Here is a 27427-nt window from a genome sequence, read left to right on the forward strand (position 1 = left end):
GTGGCAGTTAAACTAGATGTTCATAATGGCCCTTTCTGACCTAAAAATCTATGCATATATGACTTTCACAGCCTATTTGTCCTAGTTTTTGCTAATGTCAGCATAGAAACTGAATTTAGTCTGACAATCTAACTTTCTGGACTAGTTGTTTATCAAGCTATTTTAACAACAAGGAGTCCGGTGGCACCTTAAAGACTAACAGATTTATTTGAGCATAAGCTTTCATGGGTAAAAACCCCACTTTTTCAGATGCAACTTGTTATAGATGATGACATGTAACAAGCAGGCATGGAAGTTCTGAAAAACAGTAAAAATGTATAATATTATAAACTCTGCAAGGATTTTAAAAAGCAAAATTTTTCATTAGTAATTGCATTTAATTTAAGAATAAGGGGGTACACTTTTGCTTTTGAAAAGTGATCCTTTTGAGGTTAGCTGATAAGAAAAACTGCAGAGTTGAAGGGGGCACATGGGTGCTTGTTTTTAATTCCCTGTTTTTAAAAATAATTTCAGTTCCTGGGCAATTGTAGCAGTTGGATCCCTGATTCTGATTTTCATTGCTCTAGTAGCTCGTACTCTGGTCAAAAGAAAACCTCCAAAAGACCCACTGTTTTATGGTATGTATTAATATAATCAAAGAATTTATTCATTGGTTTGAAAGTTACATCTCATGTGGACATACTTTATGGCTGTTACCATTTGTGTCTATAGAAGGGTAACACGCCTTTAACCTGATAGAAACCTTTTAATAACTTTGGGCCCGATGATGGAGGGTGCTAAGTGGATCTCAACTTCCACTGGAAGTTGAAGGAGCTGAGCAGGGGTTGAAATAGGGGGTGGAGGGAAAGGTAGTGCTAATCTTCAGCCTCTGCCAACAAACCAACTCCACCACTTGAAAGCCAAAATGAGATACTCACAGTGGACTGTAGAAGAGTTAAAAATCTGCTCTGCTGGGCCCATCCAGTTTTGTTCCCCTTGGTGGAGCTCAGGTGACACAGTGGAGCTTATTGAACACATCAGGCCTGGCTCCTCCTCATTAGGACCCATTCTCCTAATGGACTCAGTGGGCTTCTTTTGCGGTTTTTGCCCCTTCAGGAGGGTTTGGATTCCCAATTGGGCTCCATAGGGCTGGCTGCCCCTAGATGATACAGATTGTCATAATCTGATCATCTGTCTTCATTCTTACACAATAAATATTCCACTAATAATATCTAATAACCATCACTAGGCTTCAGTGTTAACACCAAAGTGTGATGAACGGAGTCGTTCTCACCTCTCAGTGCTATCGTTTTAGGCTGTCCACAGACTCAGGCAAGCATCTCAGCATCAGTATACTCTTTTCATATTTGAAGGTTATTGTCACTACCTTAAGGCTGGGGAGATGTAATTGTTTTTTAGTGAAAGCTTAGATTCTGGAGCACCATATGGCAACCTACAGGAAAAACTACTGGCACATTTAGTTGCCTCAAGCTCCAGCCCTAGACCCCTCCACACCTTGCAGGCAGAGCCCATAGCCCAGACCTACTATGTATTTTTACCCTCTGCTACTCATCCCATAACCATACACCTTTATCCTCCAAGGTACTGCATATGTTGCGTGGTGCTGACAACTCTCAGTTCATAAAAGTCACTCCCTATTGAGTCACTGAACACCTTTCAGACTAGGTTTCCTATGTGGTGATGGCTCATGATGGCAAAGCAGGTTCGCCCTGCTCCACCCCAGAAAGGGCAAGTCACATTTTCCTTTCCTTTTCTGCCAGCCCCTCCCCTTCTTTCTTCTGAGTATAACTGGAATGTTCAGTTTTCCTCAAGCAAGACCAAATGTTTGCAATTGAGGCTGTCTACATTATATGGTAGTTTCTAAGGGCTACCCAGTCCTCTTCATGTGATGCTGATCACCCACTGAGGTCAGTAGGAGCTGTGCATGTGGATGTATGGAGTACATGTAATTAAGTGTAGCTATCTTGAAGAGTACACCTTGTGGCAAAATATTGGTATCTTAAAGTATTTAAACTAGGTATTGCTAGGTAGCAAGTTATATTGTCCATTATATATCTGTCTGGATGTTTTCCTTACAACAGATAAATCTCCCCCCAATTAGATGTTAATCTTTTAACAGTTTAATATTTCAGATTATGTACTGACAACCTGCGATTTGCAAGCCTTTTTATATACACTAATTTCTTTTCTTTTCATATTACTACAGTTTATGCTGTATTCGCTTTTACCAGTGTAGTGAACCTTATAATAGGACTTGAACAGGATGGAATTATTGATGGATTCATGACCTACTACTTGAAAGAGGTAAACAATCATTTATCTTATGAATTTAAAATCTTTACTATTGATGATTGGATAAAATCTTTATTATAAAAATGCCCAAGGCAGAAAAAAGCCATTAGAAAGTTAACAGGATATGAAGTTCAGTATTATAATTTATTTCATATGCCTTGGACATTGAAGAGGAAGATACTGTCATTTATTTGTTTTCATATAGGCTATGAAGTATATTTACCACTGCAATTTGGCTTTTCTCTTAATAATATAAATAAGAGTACTTATATGTCCAAAAGAATCTTCTTGGGTTTGATTTTACTCTCATTAAAGTCACTGACAAAACTTTCATTGGCTTCAAGCCCCAGCATATTATTTCATTTAGTTGCAATAATACTGTTCATAGGGGACTTCTATGGCATCAGTGTAGTTAATGCATACATTTCTACTGAACTAGTTAAAGCATGCATTTCTGCAGAACTCCATAGAAATTCAGCAGTCATTAATGGAGAGCGAAAGTGAAATATTACAAAACCTGTAAGCTTAGCCTAGAAGAAAAATAATGAATCTTGTGTTTTTGCTTAATCCTTTTAATAAAAGGGACCAAAATGGAGTGAAAAACCTGATGGTGCCAGATACCAAGTTGGCAGAATCTGTTCCCTGCTGAATCTCAGTGTCCACCAAAAATAGCACAATGAGGGTCCGATCCAACATTCACTGGTGTAATTGAAAAGACTCTATAGACTTCAGAGAAATTAGTTCAGCCCTATGAGCTTAAATATTACCATCATTAATGTGCTCAACACTATTGTTGGGTCTCTAGATTGTTAAAAATATCTTTGCTGAATTAAATCAACCAGTCTTTACATTTCATCACTGATATATATATGTCATAACTTCAGATTTTTGAACATCAGTTTTTTTAGAAACAGGAATTTCCCATAACGTTGCAGACCAATGATTGCTGTTTCAGTACTGGATCCCCAGATACTGATTTAGTTGGTGTTGGTCCTGCTTTGAGCAGGGGATTGAACTAGATGACCTCCTGAGGTCTCTTCCAACCCTAATATTCTATGATTCTATAAGAGCAAGGCATAACCCCCTCCCCACCAGAATGCACTTACTTTTGCAATACTATACTCTAAAAGGTATGTCTATATGGAAGTTATTTCATCCTAACCCCAGATAATGATATGGATGCCTTGAAACGAGAGTTGACAGCCAGAAAAAAATGGATCCCTAGACTGAATGAACACCAGTCACTTTATTCCAGCCTGTTTACCGGCTATTCTTAATACAGTTCTAAAGTTTATTGAATTTCCTTTGCCATTGCACTGTTTTAAAATCCATTTTCTTTAGGGCGAGCCTCATCTGAACACTGCATATGGCCATGTGATCTGCTATTGGGATGGCTCTGTGCATTATCTGATGTATCTCTTAATGGTGGCAGCTATTGCGTGGGAGTAAGTCAGTCTGATGTTTGTGTAACATTTGTTTAGCTTTCCACACCCCTGTATAAGCCACAAACAAAATTAATTTCCTGTGGCTATGCAATGTTTAGATGTTTGAGTTTTTTAAATATTATTTTGTACTGTGTAAATTTTGTTGGGCCAAATTAAGCCCTACTGAAATTCCATTACTCTCTGCAGAGTTAGATCACAACTGGATTTGGCCTCTTGTTTCAGATGCACAAGGGGGAGCAAATAAACAACCTGTGTTCTCTTGCCTATGCACTATAATTCAAAATGGACACAGTTAATTAGTTTGGTTAATGAGTGTTTTGTTGATGGTGGTGGTTTTATTAATTATTATCATTATTGCTGAACTTGATGTAGGCAGCAGAATAAAAATTCTACCATGACTTTTATCTGGACGATTTACTGTACAGGACAAAACACAGTGCATTTGTACAATTTATATTAGCTAACCAGAAAGTGGAAATCCTAAAGAGAATGCATGTTCCAACTCCGTGGTATAATTATTTCAAGAGAGCAGAACAGTGTCTTGGTCAAGACTACATGGTCTTCTTTCTTTCATTTCTACCAGGAAGTACTGTTTAAATAAAGAGGCAGTAATAATTTCTGGAATATAAGAGTCTTATGTTGCTTACTCTTGTGGAAAGAGTTAAAGAAAATAATGATTTAAATGCACATTGCAGGGGAAAATATTTCAAAATATACTGTTTTGAAACATCAACCTTCTGGTAACAATCATTAAAGCAAATTATTTTCAAAGCCTTGTACAACAGGTGCCCACTGAGCCCTTCTGTGAGTAAAACCTCCCACAAAACAGGTAATTAAACACAGAATCCCATATTGCTTATATAATTATCTTGTTTATACACAAAAATGCAGTGTCCCCGCATAGGTTTGTTTCTATCACACCTCTGTGTCCACCATTCACCACCACATTAGGCCCAGGTCTTTAAAGGGTGCTAGGCATCTAAATACCTTTGAGGATCTCAGCCTTCTCCCTTAAAATGCTATCAGCAGAAATCAGTATAATCTGAGGACAGTTTTTGATAGTAGTGTTCTAGGGATTGTGCATTAAATCAATTATTTCTGTTTCAGAGAAAGTTACAGAACCATTGGCCTATACTGGTTAGGATCCATTGTCATGAGCATTATTGTCTTTATGCCTGGAACTATTGTGGGTAAGGAGATTATTCATATAACCAACTTTGCCATGTGAAGCATTAACATTGTTTTGTTTTCTACTTCCTATATTGGGTTAATAAAAAATAAGGCTACCTAATCTCATAACCAAAATATAGTATATTGCTCCTTACTTTAATATAACCTTGGAGGGACTTCAGGAATATAAACAGATCAGTTAACCAGATACCAAGGATTTTTTTACTTTGGGAAGTTTGTGGATTTACCATTCATTCCATGGCGACAAGAAAAAGTTTATCATCTTATTTTGCTATCGGCAATAAGGCCCTGATCCAAAGCACACAAGTCAATAGAAAGATTCTCATTGAATTAATGTGCTTTAGTTTGGGATATGAAAAAATAACTATATCTGTTTGTTAATAGTGTTTAAAAATTGTTCATTTATGGATTAGCATAAAGAGCACTTGTTGCTTTACAATACAGTTGTCAGGGGTCAGGCAAAAGGCATCCATAGGCACTTTTGGACAAATGAATTCACAGCTGCTGCGGCTTGAGAAATCATTATTAAATCATGTTTATGTCATACAATTGTTGACTTGAAATGCTTTAAATTTTTCTTACATAAATAAATGATTTCCTTCTTGCAAAAAGCCTAACATTATGATTTTTCAAAGATGATTTGGGCGAGAGGGAGGTTAGACACACTACTGCCATAAATGAATGTTAATGTGTTTACAACCACTAGTTGGCTTTGAAAATCTCAGCCCAGGTATTTATAGCTAGGATGGAGCATTCATGGTTCAGCCTGATTAGTCCATTGCCTCTCTCTCTCCACACACATGTTGCATGTTTACTATGCCACAGAAGCTCTTCACCTCTCTCCTATACAAGCTCAAGATCTCTGATTTTCAGGGAGTCCTCTCTGCCACTGATTTTGACATACAGACCAGATCCTCAGCTGATGTAAAAGGCACAGTCTCCACTGATTTATAGCAGCTGAGGATCTGGCCCAGAATTTTCTGTGACACTTTTTCCAAGCATTGTCACTGCCCTGCATTAGAAACCAAGATTTAGTAAGCAGAGCATATCAGACTTAAAAGTGTCAGTTTTTCCTTTGTGAAAGATGCCTTTATCTAGAGCAGGTTGTATTAACAGCTTTCTGAGCTCTTCCATCCCTGTGGGTATGTAGCAAAGAGGTCAGCTGAGGCAGCTGACTGTCACAAACAGAAAATCTCATCTTTGAAACACGCTGTACTGTATCTAGTTGTTACCTGCTTGCATGTGGCTCTTCCATTTGCCAGCACAGGCTTTTCCATCAGATTTATATGCTGGGTTGCAAGCATTTAAAAAAGCTTTTAACATCCAGCATTATTGTAACTGTTTGGTGTGGATGATCCATGGGATATGCTGTAATTGTCTGCATATACAGTTAGTATACAAATTTTTCACGTTTTATGATTATTTCTTTTAATAGGTAAATATGGAGCAAGAATGTGTCCTGCTTCTTTCTTAAGTGTACCGTATATTTGTCTTCCTATATGGGCTGGGTTCAGAATCTATAATCATCCTTCAGTGACTTACAATACTCCCATCAAGGTAATGTTACTATATTAAATGTAAACTACTATACTAATAGCATTAAAAAGACTAAAAACTTGCTCATTATTCCTGCAGAGTTTTAGTGGAGTGCACTGTAAAGATTTATTATGTTTGTAATAGAGATAATATTTTAGTTAGTTGTTTTGTTAGTTTCATTGTGGAGTGCAGAGGGAAGCAAGGTGATCGCTGGTTAGAATGAAGGACTAGGGGTGAGGATGTGTGTATTCTGTTCCTGACTGCCATTTGCTCAGGGCAGATCTACGCTTAAAACACTGCCGTGGTGTACAGTAGATGCTACTATGCTGGTGGGAGAGCATCTCCTGTTGGTATAGTTAATCCACCTCTGCAAGAGACAGTAGTTATGTCAATAGTAGAAGCCCACCTGCTGACATAGTGCTGTCCACACCAGGGTTTTAGGTAGGTATAACTGCATCGCTCAAGGGTGTGGATTTTTTTTTTTAACATAGTTTTACTGATGTAAATTTTTAACATAGGCTTGGCCTCAATCTATGACCTTTATAGTCCCAGTGCCTCAGTTTCCCCATCTGTAAAACAGGGATAGTGATACTTCCCCAGCTTTGTAAAGCTCCTTATGATACTAAGATAAAGGTGCTATATAACTACAGATAGTAATATTATGTAGATTACTGTGAGATTTCATATAATTGGACACCTGCTTGCTTTTTAAAATGTTTGCATTGCTTGCTATTGGGTTTTATAGCGGAAATATATTATCATGCTAGGTAGTAAGGAAGTGATTTTGTGTTAAACACCTTATACCTATCCAAAGCTCATTTTGACAATCATCTTCATCTACAGAGATGGTATCTACTCACAAACTAGCTAGGACTCTGTAATTGGGCAACAATAGGATTAGCTGGTCAGTCACAATATGCAACATTTGTTTATGCACAATTTCATGCATTGAGAAAAATGGTTACCTGAAAAGTAGAGCAAAGAATGACATGATGTTTAGCTATTTCGACATTGGTGAGGCCTCATCTGGAGTACTATTCGACATTGGTGAGGCCTCATAAAGTGCTTAAGATTGGCAATCATAGAATACCAGGTTGGAATGGACCTCAGGAGGTCATCTAGTCCAACCCTCTGCTCAAAGCAGGACCAATCCCCAATTTTTGCCCGAGATCCCAAATGGCCCCTTCAAGGATTGAACTCACAACCCTGGGTTTAGCAGGCCAGTGCTCATACCACTTAGCTATCCCTCCCCCTCATACCACTTAGCTATCCCTCCCTCTCATACCACTTAGCTATCCCGCCTCATCTGGAGTACTGTGTCCAGTTTTGGGCCCCACACTACAAGAAGGATGTGGATAAATTGGAGAGAGTCCAGCGAAGGGCAACAAAAATGATTAGGGGTCTAGAACACATGACTTATGAGGAGAGGCTGAGGGAGCTGGGATTGTTTAGCCTGCAGAAGAGAAGAATGAGGGGGGATTTGATAGCTGCTTTCAACTACCTGAAAGGGGGTTCCAAAGAGGATGGCTCTAGACTGTTCTCAATGGTAGCAGATGACAGAACGAGGAGTAATGGTCTCAAGTTGCAGTGGGGGAGGTTTAGATTGGATATTAGGAAAAACTTTTTCACTAAGAGGGTGGTGAAACACTGGAATGCGTTACCTAGAGGGGTTGGTAGAATCTCCTTCCTTAGAGGTTTTTAAGGTCAGGCTCGACAAAGCCCTGGCTAGGATGATTTAACTGGGAATTGGTCCTGCTTCGAGCAGGGGGTTGGACTAGATGACCTTCTGGGGTCCCTTCCAACCCTGATATTCTATGATTCTATGATTCTATTTCGGGCTAGAGGTGGCCAGGCTTACTGCCAGAGCACATTCCAAACCCATTTTGAGTGTCAACATATAATGGATTAATGGTATTTGTATTACAAAAACACCTTGAGGCCTCAGACAGGTCCATTTTGTGGTAGGCACTGTATATATGGATAATAGGAGACAGGTCCTACCCCTGAACATTAAGAAATCTAACAAAAAGAAAAGGAGTACTTGTGGCACCTTAGAGATTAACACATTTATTTGAGCATAAGCTTTCGATGCATTTGATGAAGTGAGCTGTAGCTCATGAAAGCTTATGCTCAAATAAATGTGTTAGTCTCTAAGGTGCCACAAGTACTCCTTTTCTTTTTGCGAATACAGACTAACACGGCTGCTACTCTGAAACCAGAAATCTAACAGGCTCTCTGCGTACAGGTGATCTTGCAGGACACACTAGTTGAAGATGATGCACTGGAAGATTTTCAAGAAGCTTGTGAAAGACACATCAATAATGGTTATAATGCAGTAAAGGATTTTTGGGGCAATGAAGCAGGTACAACTCCTAAATCTGAGTCCCAGGAGGCACTTCTGAATATCATTATAAATTAGGATTCATTTCCATGGAAGCCAGATAGGGGAAAGCTCAGTGAACCTTCCAAACTGCAACTGTAGAGAGGATTTGAGTAATATGTAAACAGAACGCTCAGAAATCTAACGAAAGGCATAAAAATGGGATAGAGTCAAGCTATATGGACCAAAGCACTGTTTGGTCATGTTGATGGTTGCTCCTTATGCAACAACATGCATTAGTGAGGTGAATATGGTGTTCATGTAGAGGTGGATAAAGGTTTCGATTTGCCCTCTTCCTATCCCCAAGAACTGTACAGAAATTGCTGCCTATTATATGGTAAAATATGGTAGCTCATTTGCAGAAGCATGGCCAAGCTTCTTATGTTTATGAGATTGGTAATTACTACTACTTTGTTAACCGGATTTAATGTGTCACATTGATGCATGTTTCAATCAAGCTTAACTTTAAAAAAAAAATTGTTTAAAAAAGGCAAATGCATGGAAAGCAAGTGTTGTAAACACTTCTTTTTTTAATTTACGTTTTTATTGAACAGCTCTTTTGTGTGTAAAAATTGAGCCTTTTAGTTTCTATTCTCTGAAGGTCATAGTAAGTCCTCAGTGTAATTCTAAATATAGAATCTTTTCATCCATGCTTTCGATTTTTTTCATGAAATTGCCTTTCCTGAGGGAAAATAGAACTACATCTTCACAGCTAATTTATGATCTGTAGAAGACAAAAATAGTTGAGAACCTAGCACACATACTTATGTTTAGTAACTGTATACTTCAAAATTCTGTGAAAATGAAATAAAACCAATTGTAATATTTTAGGCTATCCTAACTGAAATCTAGTTTTCAGAAAATAGTTGTGAGTTATTAATACTGATTTGTTTAATTAACAATTAACCACACTAAATCCTACAATGATTTGGCCCCTTTTCAGCAGATCTTTTAAGTATTTACAATCAGCTTGAAAATCCAATTTTAATTTTTGAACTAGCATTATTCAGAGACAATAAGGGAGTTAGGAAACAAATGGCATGATAGTTCTTAAAAATGTACAAATATATACAAAGTACTTACATTAAAACATGATTGGAATCAATTTATATACTGCTGCGTAAGCCATTTATTGTTACAGACTTACTACAAACCAGTTAAATACATACACTTGGATAACAGAGAAGCTTCAGGTGTTCTCAAAGCAGAGGTAGAAGCATAGGGGAGTTATGCCACAGTTTAGAATCAAACTGAGCTGTAATATGGTATTTACAGCTCATGGTGGATAGGTCTATAAATGTACTAGTAACTCAGGGAACGGTCTCAAGTAATTTAAGTTCAGGAAAAGTTAATGAGCTGGAGGGCAAAGCATAAATTCAGCTTTGCACACGAATTCTGGTGGGACTGGTTTTGTTGCATTCAGCCTGTTGATACTAGTAGATTGTTCTGAGCTCTTAAAGCTTGATCCTGGGAGGTGCTCCAAACAAGGCACTCAGCAAGGATTAGGGAATTAGGAGAAAATTCTAATTGCACCTGCAGACTTCCTTCCGACATACAAAACAGCAGCATGAGCACGACTTATGAGGAGTTGGTTTGTTGTTTTCAGCAGAAGGGAAGCCAGCAGTGGATCAACTTTGATCTGGCAGGAACTGTTGTTTAATTCATGCCAGGGTACATTGGTATGACTTTGCTGTATTAAAAAGAGAGAGATGGGCACAATAACTCAGTAGACAAGGTATTTCAGTCCAGCACTAAGCCTTTGCACAATGTGTTGGCCTATCTTTCTACTTTCTTTAGAGCTTTACATTTGCATTGCCTTTATGTAAATATATACATACAGAAAAGAAAAGGCATGCGTTCTCTTCTCTGTATCCCTACAGTAACTTAACAGACAAGTTCTATTGGGTAGGTTTGTCCTCATTGTCACCTTGGCTAATCATTCTAACTGCTCTGTACATAACACAGTGCTGTGGTTTCATGTCACTCATAAATATGTATGTCAGGTTACTGTTTCCTTTTAGAAAAGGGTGTAATATATACAGTTAAAGTTCAGCCTTCACGCAAACGTAAAATGGAAACAATCAATTGACTTTACAATTATTCTTTTATAGTTCCATCTTAAAAGTATTTGTAACACTACTTCCTTTTAAAGCCCTTGTTTTTCCTGTTAATACTATTGGGTTAAACACATTCTTTGTCTATGATGTTGTAAACACTCCTACAGCAGCAGGCTTTGATACCTTAAATATTCGTCGCATCTGACAAAGTGGGTATTCACCCATGAAAGCTTATGCTCCAATACATCTGTTAGTCTATAAGGTGCCACAGGACTCTTTGCCGCTTTTACAGATCCAGACTAACATGGCTACCCCTCGGATACTAAATATTATAGAGTAACACAGATCTAAATCATACTTGTCTTACTCACATGAGCCTACCTATTGATCTAGCATGAGGAAGCAAGAAGAAGACACAGCAGAACTGCCTCGGAGATCTGTTTCTGAAAATTTACCATTGGTTTTAACAATTTTATGAAGTAAACAGCCCTACATATAGGAAGTTTTTTATTTTTTGTTAAACTATGAGCCAAATTCTGTAGTCCTTGCTTTGGAGTTTTGCCTGACAAATATTTTCTTCCATTCTGTCATTTGAACATGAATGTTTATGATTATGTCATTGTACAACATATTTTGAGACAGTAATGCAATCATGTATAATAAGGAAATCCGTTTTGTAGGAGGTCTTTTTGTTGTGTGCATATCAATGCATGGATTATCGTTCAAAAGGGAAGTGGAAGTGAGTGAGTCATATAAATGCAGTGCTTTTAAATGAGGAAGATGGCTTGTTCTCTCAATTGCAAGGAGATTGCATCTGGTGTGTGCATGTTGGGCAAGAGTGCATAATGGTGAAGAAAAAAAAAAGCATCCTTGAAGGTTTGAATGAAAGTTTGAATGAAAACTCTGCAGTGAGTGAGCTCTCGTGATTGCCCCAAACCAGGTTTTATCTGAGGTACTTACATAGCTCCCATTACATCAGCATGCCTCACATATTTACCCCCACAACATTCCTCTGAGGGAGGGATCATCTCAGTTTTACAGCAAGGGACCAGAGACTTATGACAACTAAGCAACTTGCCTAACATCTCGTAGGAAGTCTGTGTCAGAATAGGGAAGTGAAACTGGGTCTCTGGTGTCCCAGGCTCCCACTTTAGCCACTGGGCCATCCTTCCTCTCCTGGTCAGCCCTTCGATAAGTAAATATTGGATATGGATTTATGATTACATAATACATTTTCTTATGACCCCACGTAAGTGGATATGCACTATGGTTTTTAGAAATAAAATGGCATACGTAAAATACTCAGTGGCACAATAAGAGCGGGTATGAGGAAGCCATTTTATTATCTTTGTGTAAATTATCTTGTAAAGTGTCACAGACTGATGAAAGGTAAGCCATTCAACATGAAGATTGACACTGATCCTCACTCAGGTGGACCATTAGAGAATCTTCTTAAAGTGTGGGTTAGCTTTAACTTTGAATGGTAGGAGCCTGATTCTGCTTTCTGTTATATCATTGTAACATTGTTACAGTACTTCATTACATACAAAAAGAAACGGAGTACTTGTGGCATCTTAGAGACTAACAAGTACTCCTTTTCTTTTTGCGGATACAGACTAACACGGCTGCTACTCTGAAACCTGTCATTATATACAGAAATGCTGCTGCTTCCCCTCATACACTCAAATCAATAGACTGACTCTGCATTTACACTAGAATAGCTGAGAGAAGATGTTGTCCCTTTGGCTCCTGTCAGGGTGTTTCACCACCTTAACTTTCTTTAGAGACAGATTTGAAATGAAATACATTTAATGTAGAATTTGTGATCTACTCTTAACCCTATATTGTATTGTAGGTGATTCAGAAAGTCCAGAAGAAAGGACTACTGAGAAGACCACTAGATCTAATGTTGGCTATATATCTCATCCTAGCAACTGGGTTTTGCATATTTAGGGGCATGGTAAGTGTAAGGGGCAATAACAACCTGGGATCTCTTAAGTTTTATTCACAAAGCTTTTACATCTGTTGCTCTTCAAAAGGAAGTGAGAAAACGTATGTACTATATGCAAACCAAGGGCCCAGTTAGCTCCCAACAAAATGGAAAACTTCTCAGTGGGAGCAGGACTGGGCCCTAAGAATATGAAGGAGAAATGAAGTGTCTGTGGCATTATTAGAGAGACAAGGTAGGTGAGGTAATACCTTTTATTGGTCCAACTTCTGTTGGTGAAAGAGATAAGCTTTAGAGCTTACACAGAGCTCTTCTGTAAGCTCCTCTCTCTCACCAACAGAAATTGGTCCAATTAAAGATATTACCTCACCCACCTTGTCTCTCTAATATCCTGGGACCGACACGGCTACAACACTGCATGTAGCATTATTGTAATTACTGTAGCTTTGCCTCTCCATTTGCATTGTGTGAAATTGGTTTTCTGAAAGAGACTAGCTATATGACCCCCAAAGAGCAACAGAGTAACGACAGCCCAAGTGTGGCTCACAGTGACCTAAAAAGCATGTCATTCATTGGTTTTTTTTGGTGGTCTACTGTTAATATATTAATGAACAATACCATGGATGCACACAAGCTAAATTAAATCTGCATTCATGTCTTTCTAAAACATAGACACGTAACTAAACTCACATAGAAAAACATGCAGCTTGCATTATGAGTGAGAGAGTAGAATCTTTTTATCTGAGAACTATGTTGGGTTTATCCCAAGTCTCCTGAAATTGTAAATGTCTCATTCTTGCCTATCAAGTATAGATTGTTTTAAATTAACTTTGTCTATGGATTTATAATACATCTGATAGCTTTGAAATTTCAGAGGGAATCACACAGAATTTAAAATACTTTCTTCTTGGAGCAGTGGTAAACCTACTCCTAGGGTCAGTTTTGAAGTATTTGCTGCTCTAGGCAAAATGGAAATTGCACACCACTGAGTAAACAATCACTAAACATTTTGGTGCCCTAGACAACTGCCTGGTCTGCATATTTGGTTGCGCTGACCCTGTTTAGACCTTAATTCATATATCAGGTGATCAGAAGTAACTTTATCAGCAATTTGTTCTACTTAGTGCATGTCACTCTTTTGTAGTTCTTCTGGCTTGTATTATTGCTTTACTTTTGCTCTCTGGTCATATTTCTGAGAAAATTTGCCTTCAGAAATCTTTTAATTTTTGTTTACTTCTGTCTTGTTACTGGCATCTTCATTTGTTGCCGCTCAGGACACTCCCTAGTTCTGTTGGTGCTGGCTAACTGAATAAAACACAAAGCAATGTGGAAAGAGATGACACATTTTTCACAGTGTAATCTCTTGCCCAAGCACCCAGCTACAGGCTGCCATGCCACTTCCTCATTTTTTCTGAGCTTCTTTTCCTATCCCATTTCACTACCCAGTTCTTCTCCCATTGTAGGAACTGTTTCAGTGACATCACTTTCTCAGCCATGGATGGAATGAACAGCTTTCTATTAAGCTCCAGTAATTGTGGCAATATGTTATTGGCCAATAAACTGTGGTTCCTCAGTACAGACATACACCTGTTTTTCAGATGTGTCTCCCTCTCCAAGATGTGCCATTGGCATGTACAGTGGGAATCTTTGTATTTTTCCCAAACCCAGACTTACAAAAGCCAGTGTAGTTGTCAGCTGCAATACACACAGCTGGGCCTTGTCAGTAATTTAGACACCAGAAATGTCTCCTGGGAAAGCTCTTATTAAGCTGCTGTTGAAACTGATGGATCATTTTAGAAAAGTATTGAGTACTTTGTAATCATTGCTTGTTTTCATGAATTCAGCTCCTTGACATAGTAGTTGGGTCACCATGGAGTTTTTTGGCAAATTTGTTCTTTACAGTTTGTTGGATTTTCTCTCTCTCTTTTTTCCTCATTACAGTTTTTTATAGTAGCTGGTTTTGGAGTTCGCATCATTCTCCACTATTACCTTATTGCAGCACAGCTCTTGTTTAAATCTCTACATAAACTCTACAGTATATGCTTACCTGATTTTTCTACTATTGGGTGAATTTCCATTAGGCATTATGGATTGGGTCAAAGCCTAGTTGTCAGTACAAATAAAATAATGTTATGGACCACATATACCTGGTATACTAGCTTAAATACTTTCCAGTGAAAAACTAAGACTACTAATGCTGTCCTAGTAGCTAGAGCACTAAACTAGGACTCAGAAGTCCTAGCTTCTATTCCAGCCTCTGTCACTGATCTGCTGGGTGACCTTGGGTAAGTCCTTACCCCTCTCTGTGTCCCAGTCTCCTCATTTGTAAAATGGGGACAATGATGCTCACCTTCCTTTATAAAAGTGCCTTTGAGATCTACTGATGACTATACTATCTAACTGTTATATAGCATTTTTTTTGCTCTATGAACCATTCAAGGGACCTGTGAGGCAGGCAAAGGGAAGACTAGATTTCAACAGTGACGTCAGCCCATTTCTGTGATGGTGACCAAGTGGATCACCTTGGCAAAGGACCCAGTCCCTTCTGGCCTGTAAGCAAGCCTTCTGTGTGGCAACCGCGAGCACAGTTGTAGGGCCCACAATAGTAAGGGTGAGGTTAGTTTGGTTTAGAGTGACTTCTTTGATCACATGCAATTTTTAACATCTCTGTAGATTGCTTTGGATTGCCCTGCTGAACTCTGCCGGTCATATATTCAACTTCACGAGCCCTATATCAAGGATCCTGCTGCTTATCCTAAACTTCAGGTAAAGAACTAACTATTATGTATGGGATGTTCTAAAATTATGGGTGAACAGGCACAAATATGAAGCAACAGGTTTCACTGGGCTTACCAATGAGGGTGCTAACTGTGATGTGGCATCTGCCCACTGGGAGTGAGACTGAGACCATTGTGCATTTCACATCGGCCTCTGAACAGCCATGACAAGATAACATTTGTTTATCATTGAGCTGGGTTGGATTCAGACTGGGGACCTAGCAGTGATGGGTTACGTATTTTATCATTTGACCACCCAGTCCCTTTTAATATATTCCCCAGGCCAGATCCTTAGCCCCTCTTTAGTCCCCTTTGTGCTGCTCTGCATGTGCAAAGTGGACTTAAAGTTGCCTTTAAGGCACCAAATGAGGATTTCCCTAGTGCAGTGGTTCCCAAACTTGTTCTGCCGCTTGTGCGGGGAAAGTCCCTGGCGGGCTGGGCCGGTTTGTTTACCTGCCACATCCGCAGGATCGGCCAATCATGGCTCCCAGTGGCTGTGGTTCGCTGCTCCAGGCCAATGGGAGCTGCTGGAAGCAGCACGGGCCAAGGGATGTGCTGGTTGCTGCTTCCAGCAGCTCCCATTGGCCTGGATCAGCGAACCACGGCCACTGGAAGCCGCGATCAGCTGAACCTGCGGACGCGGCAGGTAAACAAACCAGCCCGGCCCGCCAGGGGCTTTCCCTGCACAAGCGGTGGAACAAGTTTGGGAACCACTGCCCTAATGTAATAGCAACCTAAACAGGTAAAAGGGTGGTGTAGATAGGAAATCTAGCCCTATATTTACCCTTTCTCTTCTGTATCACCACTGACACATTCCTCTTTCCTGTAAAACCACACAGCATCCTTTGCCAAGCCTGTTTACTTGATCATCGCATGAGGGTTGACCTGAGGGTTCTTAATACCCACAATACTTCTATTTTTAAAAATGACAAACACTGAGATGCATAGTGTCATTTATAGGGAGGCAACCAAATGAGTAAACCTCAAATGAAGGATTTGCCTTTTCTGTTAGAAATCCATTCTGGCAACAAGCTGAATGAAGAAGCTTCACTCTGGAAAGTGGTGGGGTTCTGGAGTATTATGATTTCATTATTTGGAGAATCTTTGTGGAGTGTTCTGTTTATCTACAGGGATATCTTTCATCATCTGCAAACATCCTCTAGAGAACATAATCTTGGAATATTCCAATTTCTCTGTCAGCAATCGGCTGATTCCTAAATAGACCTCTCTCTGAAAACACAAAACAGCTCATGTTTCTGTTTAAAATGCAGATGCTGACATACATGTTCTACTCTGTGCCTTATTATATGATCGCACTGTATGGCCTACTGGTGCCTGGTTGTTCTTGGATGCCTGACTTAACCCTTATACATGCTGGAGGACTAGCCCAGGTATTATAGTTATTTCTTTGTAAAGATATTCATTGGTGAATTTCTAGTTGATAATGCTGTAACTAGAGAAATCTCACATAGGTAAGGAGCACCAATTCACAACCTTATGCTGGTTTTATGCCAAAGTAATTCAGATGACTTCAACAATTACACCAGCATAAAACCACCATCAGGGAGTAGAGAATCAGGCTCAATAGGTGCATCTCAGGTGTGACATCATTGCCTTGGAAGACAGTTTTTTCTTTAGCTGCATATTTTTATCTGGCTTGTTTGTATTATTTAAGCCTTATTAAATGCTGTACATTTCCCTAAAGAAACCAAATATTTGGGGTAGGATGGGGTGGGGGGTGTTAAGCCATAACATCTACCCACTTTTTAAAAAGATAGTTAAATATTCTCATTGAGACACTCAATGTTTTGGTCAAGTGAATGGTTTAAAAAGAGTCTCATTGGTGAGAATAGCTGTTAGTTGCACGGTGGACAATATCAGCTATTTTCTTAGCACTACAGCTACTTCTACAGCACAGGGGAGCTTCCAGTGTCATTTCTAACATATATTCACGTTCATCTCCAAAAAATTTCATGTTCTTCCCAAGACCCACACTTGCTCAACTCATTCCATCCTGATTTTGTTAAATAAATGTTTATGATTAAATGGTGACTTATATAATGTGCAATAATTGGTGACACAAACCATAAGACAAAATAATTTGTCAAAAAAAAAATTCCACACAGGTAAATTGACCTGGCCTAGAGTACACATACAGAGCTATTTACCATTTGAGACAGGACACTTATAAAAAGTCCGGTATAACACATCTAATTGATTTGCCTTATATGTGGCAAAATGAAGGACCCCATAATATTTAGAGGATGGAGAAAATTTGGGCCTGAAGCTGTCACAACAACTCGAGGATAGTGCTAGAACACAAGGATACAAAGGTAATTGTCATGCTGTTGGGCTAATTGAGATTCTTGAATGCACTGGTGCATCTGGGCCATAGATGAATATCTGTGATTACATGGTTAGATTATACATGCTTACAACACAATTTAACTACCCAATACGGTGATAAGAATTGTCTTTAGCAACCGAGTAGTAAGACTTTGTCTCAACTACAAGCTGTTAGTATACAGTCCAAGATTGCCAATTTTTCCCAGCATGGAGATAGCATAGAATCATGGGACTAGAAGGAACCTTGAGAGGTCATCTAGTCCAGTCCCCTGCACTCATGGCAGGACTAAGTATTATCAAGATAATTCCTGACAGGTGTTTGTCTAACCTGCTCTTAAAAATCTCCAATGATGGAGATTCCACAACCTCCCTAGGCAATTTATTCCAGTGCTTGATCACCTTGACAGTTAAGAAGTTTTTCCTAATGTCCAACATAAACCTCCCTTGCTGCAATTTAAGCCCATTGCTTCTTGTCCTAGCCTCAGAGGTTAAGAAAAACAGTTTTTCTCCTTGCTCCTTGTAAAAACTTTTTACATACTTGAAAACTGTTATGTCCCCTCTCAGTCTTCTCTTTTCCAGACTAAACAAACCCAATTTTTTCAATCTTCCCCCATAGGCAGGGCCAGATTAACTCTCCTGTGGGCCCGGGGCTATTAGATTTTGTGGGGCCCCGGTATACAAGTCTTTTTCCTAATTTAAAACAAAATTATCACAATTATGGCATCGAGGCTATTAATGCTATACTAAACTTGCCTTTTAATTAACAAAAAGCCATTCTGTGGTTACATTTCAGTCTTAAAACATGTAGAATATAGTTAATTTAATTTAAAATAGCCTACTTCTTACCTTAGAACAGCTGTTATATTAGTTTCTTTCTGGGAGAGAGTTTGAGTGCAGGAGGGGATGCGGGCTCTGGGGGGTAGTCTGGTGCAGGAGGGGATTGACCTGGGGCAGGGGGTTGCGGTGCAGGAGGGGGTGCAGAGTCTTGGAGGGAGTTTGGGTGCAGGAGGGGATTCTGACCAGTGGCGGGGGTTGGGGTACAGGAGTGGGTGCAAGGTGCAGGCTCTGGCCGGGAGATGCTTACCACAGGCAGCTCCCGGCCAGCGGCACAGCAGGGCTCAGGCAGGCTGCCTGCCTCCATGCCGTGGCCTCTGCTGCTCCCAGAAGCGGACGGCTGCTGGCACGTCTCTGCCTGCCCCAGGAGGGAGGGGGACAGCATGTCTCCGTGCACCACCTGTGTCCGCAAATGCTGCCCCTGCAGCTCCCATTGGCCAGTTCCAGTATGGCCACGGCATGCAGGCAGCCTGCCTGAGCCCTGCTGCGCCGGGGCACCCTTAGCCCTGGGCTGCAGCCCCTAAAGCCCCTGCATTAATCCGGCCCTGCTCATAGGTCATGTTTTGTAGACCTTTAATAATTTTTATTGCTCTTCTCTGGAGTCTCTCAATTTGTCCACATCCTTCCTGAAAAGTGGTGCCCAGAACTGGACACAGTACTCCAGTTGAGGCCTAATCAGCTCAGAGTAGAGTGGAAAAATTACTTCTCGTGTCTTGCTTACAACACTCCTGCTAATAAATCCCAGAATGTTGTTTCCTTTTTTTGCAACAGCATTACACTGTTGACTCATATTTAGCTTGTGATCCACTATGACCCCCAGATTCCTTTCCTCAATATTCCTTCCTAGGCAATCATTTCCCATCTTGTATGTGTGCAACTGACTGATCCTTTCTAAATGGAGTACTTTGCATTTGTCCTTATTGAATTTCATCCTATTTACTTTAGACCATTTCTTCAGTTTGTCCAGATCATTTTGAATTTTAATCCTATCCTCCAAAGCACTTGCAACCCCTCCCAGCTTGGTATCATCCGCAAACTTTATGTGTACTGTCTATGCCATTATCTAAATCATTGATGAAGATTTTGATCAGAACTGGACCCAGAACCAACCCTGCAGGACCCCACTCGTATGTCATTCCAGCATGACTGAACTACAGATAACTACTTTCTGGGAACAGTTTTCCAACCAGTTTTGCACCCACCTTCTAGTAGCTCCATCTAGGTTCCATTTCACTAGTTTGTTTATGAGAAGGTAATGCGAGACAGTATCAAAAGCTTTACTAAAATCAAGATATACCATGTCTAACGCTTTTTCCCTATCCACAAGGCTTGTTACCCTGTCAAAGAAAGCGATCAGGTTGGTTTGACATGATTTGTTCTTGACAAATCCATGCTGACTGTTACTGTTCACCTTATTATCTTCTAGATGTTTGCAAACTGATTGTTTAATTATTTGCTCCATTATCTTTCCGGGTACAGAAGTTAAGATGACTGGTCTGTAATTCCCCAGGTTGTCCTTATTTCCCGTTTTATAGATTGGCACTATAGTTGCCTTTTTCTAGTCTTCTGGAATCTCTCCCGTCTTCCATGCTTTTCAAATATAATCGCTGATGGTTCAGATATCTCCTCAGTCAGCTCCTTGAGTATTCTAGGATGCATTTCATGAGGCCCTGGTGGCTTGAAGACATCTAATTTGTCTAAGTAATTTTTAACTTGTTCTTTTCCTATTTTAGCCTCTTCTGATCCTACCTCATTTTCACTTGTATTCACTATGTTAGACGTCCAATCACCACCAACCTTCTTGATGAAAACTGAAACAAAGAAGTCATTAAGCACCTCTGCCATTTCCACATTTTCTGTTATTGTCCCTCCTCCCCCGCATTGAGTAATGGGCCTACCCTGTGCTTGGTCTTCCTCTTGCTTCTAATGTATTTGTAGAATATTTTCTTATTATCCTTTATGTCTCAAAGGATGTCTCAAGCTAGTTTGATCTCATTTTGTGCCTTGGCCTTTCTAATTTTGTCCCTACATACTTGTGTTATTTGTTTATATTCATCCTTTGTAATTGCACTTAGTTTCCACTTTTTGTAGGACTTTTCTTTAATTTTTAGATCATTGAAGATCTCCTGCTTAAGCCAGGGTAGTCTCTTGCCATACTTCCTGTCTTTCCTACGCAGTGGGATCGTTTGCTCTTGTGTCCTTAATAATGTCTCTTAGAAAAACTGCCAACTGTCTTCAATTGCTTTTCCCCTTAGACTTGCTTCCCATGGGATTTTATCTACCAAGTCCTGTGCTTTGGACGATTTGTTTGTTGTTGAAAAAAAGCCTCATCCACCTCTTTTTCCTGGTTTGGGGCAGTGAGTTGTATGGGCCCATAGTGCCTGGGCTCCAGCAAATTCAGGGCCCAGGGGGCCCGGCTCCGCCAATGTTCGGGGCCGGATCTCTCCCTCTGCCCTGCCTGCCGCCCCCGCGCGCTTCCCTCGGAGTGTCCCCCGGCCCCACCTGCCGCCCCCATGCGCCTCCCCCGAGCGTCCCTGCCTGCCCTAGGCAGCGGGCGGCTGCCCCCTGCAGCTCCACACTGCACTCCCTTGCCGGCCGCTTCCGGCTACAAGGGAGCAGCGCTGAGGGCAGGCTAAGGCAGCTGCTGCACCTGCAGAGGGAGGAGGTGCATGGCAGCCCTCCCACAGCAGGCGACTCTGAGCGGGGGGACGGGACTCATCCTGGCTGGACCTCCTGAGCAGCAGCCTGGGGGGGGCTTGGGTGAGTGTCATGCTGGGGGGACCAGGAAGGGTCCCCCCTCCCACAGAGCTCCCTGTTGCCGACAGGGAAAGGGCTGGGGGGGGAGTCCTCTTTGGCCCCCCACCCCAGCCCCAGGGCAGCCTACCTGCTGTACCCCAAACTCCTCATCCCCAGCACCCAAACCCCCTCCTGCACCCCAGCCCTCTATCCCAGTCCAGAGCCTGCACCCAGCACCCAAACCCCCTCCCGCACCCAAACTCCCTCCCAGAGCCTTAGGTCGGAAGGGAGCGGAGAGGGGGGAGAGACTTGGACCTGTTCTGGGCACCACCAAAAATTACACAAACCTGCCACTCCTGTCCTGGTTAGGTGGTCTGTAGTAGACCCCTACCATGACATCACCCTTGTTTTTTACCCCTTTTATCCTTATCCAGAGTCTGTCTCTTATTTCCATCTCAACCTCAGTCCAAGTGTGTACATTTTTAATATATAAGGCAACACCTCCTCCCGTTTTTCCCTGCTGGTCCTTCCTGAGTAAGCTGTACCCTTCTATACCAATATTCCAGTTGTATATTATCCCACCAAGTCTCTGTGATGCCAATTATGTCATAGTCGTGTTTATTTACTAGCATTTCGAGTTCTTCCTGCTTATTCCCAGAGATATATGATAGCCACGTATATCATAACTCACATATCAGAGTGGAATTTGGCAAGATTTGTAAATGGAAAGAACCAGAGCGTCAAAAGATATCAGAATTGATGTTATATGCTTGAACTGGCACAATGCAAACAAGCTAATATAGGCAAGCCAGTGTCAACATGTCCAGCAAAAGCATATCAGTAAACCACATCTTTTAACAGATTACTCAGGTTTCACTCATTCTTGGGGAAGAAACAACTTCTTCAAACCTTATTTACCATGAGGAAAATGAAATCAAAAGTCAAAACACATGTTGTGTCTTTCTGTCATAGCTCCATAAACTTCATGTGCAGACATCAGACTGAAAACTTTTCTCACCATATGTTTCTCACAGCAAATATTCATAACTTCTGTATGCATCTGGGTTATTAAGTCATGTGCAACATTTTCTTGCTGAAGGCCGAAGAACATTGTTTGATCTCGTTTGTGGTCTGGCTAAAGGACACTGCTGATTTAAAAAAGGAGGAAGGAGAGGGAAAGCCACTTGCAATGCAGAAGTGAGGCTTATAGATTTCCTTTTTAGTCATTTAAGCAAATCTGGGACCCAAGCAAAAATTCTGCTGATTGATAGCAGTAGCTAAACCATTTGTCAAAAGTGATACACATTGTAGCATAACTCCCAACTCTTCCTTTCCCTACCCAAGAACGAGAACACATGTACCAGCTTGCTCAACATTTAAGCAGTAGTTTGCAGTTACCAATATGCAAAGGCATTTCCTCTAAATGGTTTAGTGCACTGCAGAGTGAACTGAAATAATTGTCCAACTAAAAGCGATTACACTGATTTGGTCTAGAGCCCATACCTGTTAATTACTCAGGAAGAAAATGAGGGAGACAGGTTGTGTTTTAAAGGAAGTTGGGGGGAGGGGGTGTCATTTTCCATCTTTTTTTGGTCTTTTTAATACAAGTGACACTATTTCAAGAATTGTATTTGCTAAATTTTAAAACACTTGTAATTATTAATTAAAACTTATGGTTTGTGTTCTGTTACGGACAAAGAGCCACCCCCCCCAAAAAAGTAGAAAACTAAAGATGGAAAGCCAAAGCATTTTATCCCATGGGAATCTCCCTGGTGAGAGCTCACACACTGCTACTAAGTGGGAGACTTTTTTGTTTCTGTCCTTTTGCAATTTATGTGTTTTTGCAAATGTAAATCTCAGAATAGTGTCTCCTAGGTTAAAAAAAAACACCTGAAAGGGCCAAGCCATTAGCATGGGAGAGGAGACATCTTTCTCAGAACCCTGTCATTTTAAAAGTTACGTAATGGGCCGCAGTTTGAATTACACTGCAGTGTCAGTTCACTGAGACTCCAAATATGGGTTATGACCTTCTGGGGTCACTGATCTTGTGACGCTACTTAACAATCACAAGAGTAGCACTTTAGGAGCCTTGATTTTACAAAGACTTTAGTTATCCTCTAAGACCTCACTAAAACGAACAGTTATCTATATGAGAAACTGAAGACAGGACTTACATGTCAAGTGATGAAAGGTTCAGCTCCTGTGCTGCAGCAAAACAGTTCCCCTCCCCACCCCATACAGACATAGCCCAAGTAATTCTCCCTTCCCAGATCTGAGCAGCAGGAAGTTTCTCTACAGGTTGCTAATCAGGCCCAGCTGTGGAGTATAGAGGCCAGGCCACATCCTCCTTCCTCCCTCAGCCTGTCTAGGCCACTGAGACATAGAAAAACCTGGCCCACTCAACCCCCGCTGCTTCAGTGGCTAGTCTGCAGGCTCTTATCTAAATGAGAACACACAGTGCTCAGAAGGGTTTGCTTGGTTGCCACATATCCCCTGTCTTTCCCTGCTGACTTTCCTTGGCCTTACAGAGCTCAAAGAGCCTGATGCAACCCCCTTGGAAATCAGTGACAGTGTTTCACTGATTTCAGTTGGCTTTAGATCAGGTCCAGGATGGCGGGAGACCTGCCCCTTCCCCTTGTCCAGCCCAGCCCTCTTTTCCTGTCTCAGCCTGCTTTGTTGGTTGCAGAACAATACAAACACCAAGACACCCGCCAAACAGCATTCGTAATAGGTCTGCAGCCAAAATGTGGGTGAAAAAACATTTTCTGTAGATGAGACGCTTTATTTGTGACTGCCACCTGCAAACTGCCACCTGCACCCCTGGCATTTAGCAGCTCAGAAGTTGCTGTGAGCTTCAATGACCAGCAGATTAGTAAAGGCTGAGATATGGCCCTCTTGCTGGCAGGGTGACCAGATGTCCCGATTTTATAGGGACAGTCCCAACATTTGGGACTTTTTCTTATATAGGTGCCTATTACCCCCACTCCCACCCTGATTTTTCGCACTTCCTGTCTGGGCACCCTAATGGTCCAGCCTGGGCTTCAGCTCTAAAGGGGTCTCCATGTTAAACCCCTACATTCCCCATTCTAAAGGTCTGATATAAGAGGGTTCCTAGGAATGGCTTATTCCCTGATGACGTATGATTATAGAAATCCTACACAGCAAGGCAGATCTTGCTCTCAGTTATATGAGTGCCAGCCCATTGGCAAGACATGCACATCTTCTGGATGTCCCTGCTAATGCACTGCGTACAAGGGGAGAGCTAAATTTTCATCATCTATTGGAAATACATCCTACACACAAAAAGGACATGTTATTACCCTCTACGGGAACATTACATGTTCATGAGGGAAAATCCTTTGTGTGCATGAGTGTATTGCATAAAAAATGGGACATGGCACACTGGCACTCTTAAATTTACACAATCGCCCCCCCCCCCCCCCGCTCCGTCTCACTTGTCCAAATCCCTTCCCCATCTAAAGGATTTTTCCCCATCCAGTCACTCACAATTCCTCTATGACCCACCCCTCCACAGAACCTTCACCTTATGTGGCATACATTTGCCAGCATTATATGAAAACCCTTAGCCATAAATGGAAATCTGGACCAAGCAGCCCTAGATTTTCTTGCCAGCTTGGTGCTAATGCAGTTGTCAATGTGTATTTTATGCCCCACCTCCTGCCCCTGTTTCTAGTTAGAGAGCATGGGTGAACTCTGGATCCCAGTGGAGTGAAATCTCCCTTCCTGCAAACTGGGCGTCTGCAAAAAGATGCACAAATGTGGACTGACACATTCCTTGCCATTTGAGCCCTAATCTGGCTCCCAATTGAAATGAATGTGATTCTGCTTATTGCCTATAATTACAGCTAGGTCAGGCTCTTGGTGACTGACAGGCAGATAAAGCGATTTGATTTTTTTTTTAAAGGAGAATTCCATTATCTGAATTGATAGCAGCAATAGAAAAGGCCCAGAGCAGATCAATGCAAATGATTAGCGGCATGAGACAGCTTCCAGACGAGGAGAGAGTATAAAGGCTGAGAGGAAGATGAGTAAGTGACACAGTGGAGGCACACAGAGTAATAAGGAGAGCAGATCTGTCGGGTGTGCCTGTTGATCCTCGCTGCTAATACAAGAAACAGAGGAGCCACAATGAAACTGAAAGACCACAAACCTAAGACTGATAGAAATAATTCATTTTACATGATGCATAATTAGTCAGTGAAACTCAGTCCATGGAGATAGAAATAAGGCCAAAGATAGGATCCAAATTCTATTTTTGTGAATAATAAAAATAGCCAGTTTCATTAAGCTCAGATAAAAATGTAGATGGGTTATAAACCCTTATGTGTCAAGCTCTCACTGCTTGAGATGAAGAGGAATGTTCTTCTCTGGTCCCCTAGATACTTCAGGGTGGCCATAAGTGCCTAGACAGACAGGCCCACATTAGACAGCAAAGAGCCTTCTGCTCCTTACCCCTGCTGCTGATGTTTTCAGCACCTTGCCCCTGGCCTTTGCTGGCTCTCTGAGCTGCCTGCCCCAGTGCAGTTCCCAGTGTGAAGTAGGGAGTGGGGTGGGGGCCCCAGGAACAATGGGAGGTTGAGCCATGTTCCCAGCAGTGGTGAGCTGCCAGAGGTGGGAGCTAGGAATGTGGATGAGACAGACTGAGTTGCTAGGTTATTAAAAAAATGCAATATATGGAGTGCCCCTGAGTGAGGCTTGCTTGGTAACAGATACTTAGGGAAATACCAAGAGCCACTCTGCTAACATGGGTTTGCATTTGATTTCTTTGATTACTCTGCTTCCTGACTAGGGCTTTCCAGAGCAGCTCTCCCCTGTCAGCTGGGGTGGTTAAATATACTGAAACCACTAGTACCTTTTCTGTTTTAATGCACATTCTCTATGGAACCTCCTTGCAGAAGATGATGTATTAGAACAAGCACATAGACTGTATGCATCTTGCACCTTTCTGCTTTGCTAGGCAAAGGCAAAATTCTCTGCTTTCGGACTCCTGGATAACTCCTGCTGACACCAGCTGAGAGCAGGGTTTGGCCCATAGTCTAATACTGCATTAAGTTCCAGTGTTCCTTTCCCTCACTGTCCCCTCAAAATCAAGCTGATGTTTATCTTCCCTTGTTCCTCCTGCTGCCAAACCATCAATTTGGGCAGATGATAGTTAATTTAAGTGAGATGTTGCTTGATATAGTAGATAACAGATGGAGACAAAAGACAGCAAGTATCCTGAGTGCTTCTATCTATAAATGTTTATTTATGCTAAAAATATGTTTCAGTGCCGTGAGCTCTCCTCTAGATATAACCTTAGCTGTACAATTAACCTATATTCCAACAACTCCCAGCTCACTAGCCCTTCCGGGCCCGATTTTGCAGAACTCCTACAGAAGTCAACAGGAGTTTTACCAAAGTCAGGTGTACAGGACTGGGGCAAAACATATTTTAGTGAGACTTAATTAGCTCCTTAGTTTTCCTATTTTCTAACATTTTAATACAAACTAAGGGTCAGATCCCACACAAATTGGTGTCAACAGCAATATTACCATTGATTCCTGTGGGTGTTAGGCAAAATCTATAGACTTGCTACTGCATTGGGATCTATTAGCGCAGACTCTGTGTCCATGAGGACTTCACTGGCACATTGCATGGGTCCACGTTAGTGGCCCCTCCTGTATGAATAGGGCCTAAGACGTATGGGAGAGCGGTAGAGAATACTGAATTTGTTCACAAAATACAGCTGCTACTATCACATGGGAGGTACCATTTATTTGTATTATATCAAGGCCAGAATGATGTCCAGATCAGAGAGTATTTTTATACTGCAGTCCAAAAGAATGATGGAGAATTGGGATTCAGGCATAAAGTGGGCTGCACAA

General features: G+C 41.2%; 1 protein-coding gene across 7 annotated transcripts in view; it reads left to right on the top strand.

The window, feature by feature from the left end:
• Positions 1-27427, top strand: part of TM6SF1 (transmembrane 6 superfamily member 1) — a 33970-nt gene that overhangs the window by 3590 nt on the left and 2953 nt on the right. For all 7 annotated transcript variants that reach the window (XM_084640594.1, XM_084640598.1, XM_084640592.1 and 4 more), the window contains 8 exons: positions 514-617; positions 2207-2304; positions 3634-3737; positions 4845-4927; positions 6364-6485; positions 12757-12861; positions 15523-15615; positions 16898-17017. In XM_084640594.1, the coding sequence (XP_084496720.1) occupies positions 514-617; positions 2207-2304; positions 3634-3737; positions 4845-4927; positions 6364-6485; positions 12757-12861; positions 15523-15615; positions 16898-17017 (829 nt within the window). The remainder of the gene's footprint in view (positions 1-513; positions 618-2206; positions 2305-3633; positions 3738-4844; positions 4928-6363; positions 6486-12756; positions 12862-15522; positions 15616-16897; positions 17018-27427) is intronic.

Source organism: Lepidochelys olivacea (assembly GCF_965140295.1).
Source record: "Lepidochelys olivacea isolate rLepOli2 genome assembly, chromosome: 10".
Classification (NCBI taxonomy): domain Eukaryota; kingdom Metazoa; phylum Chordata; order Testudines; family Cheloniidae; genus Lepidochelys; species Lepidochelys olivacea.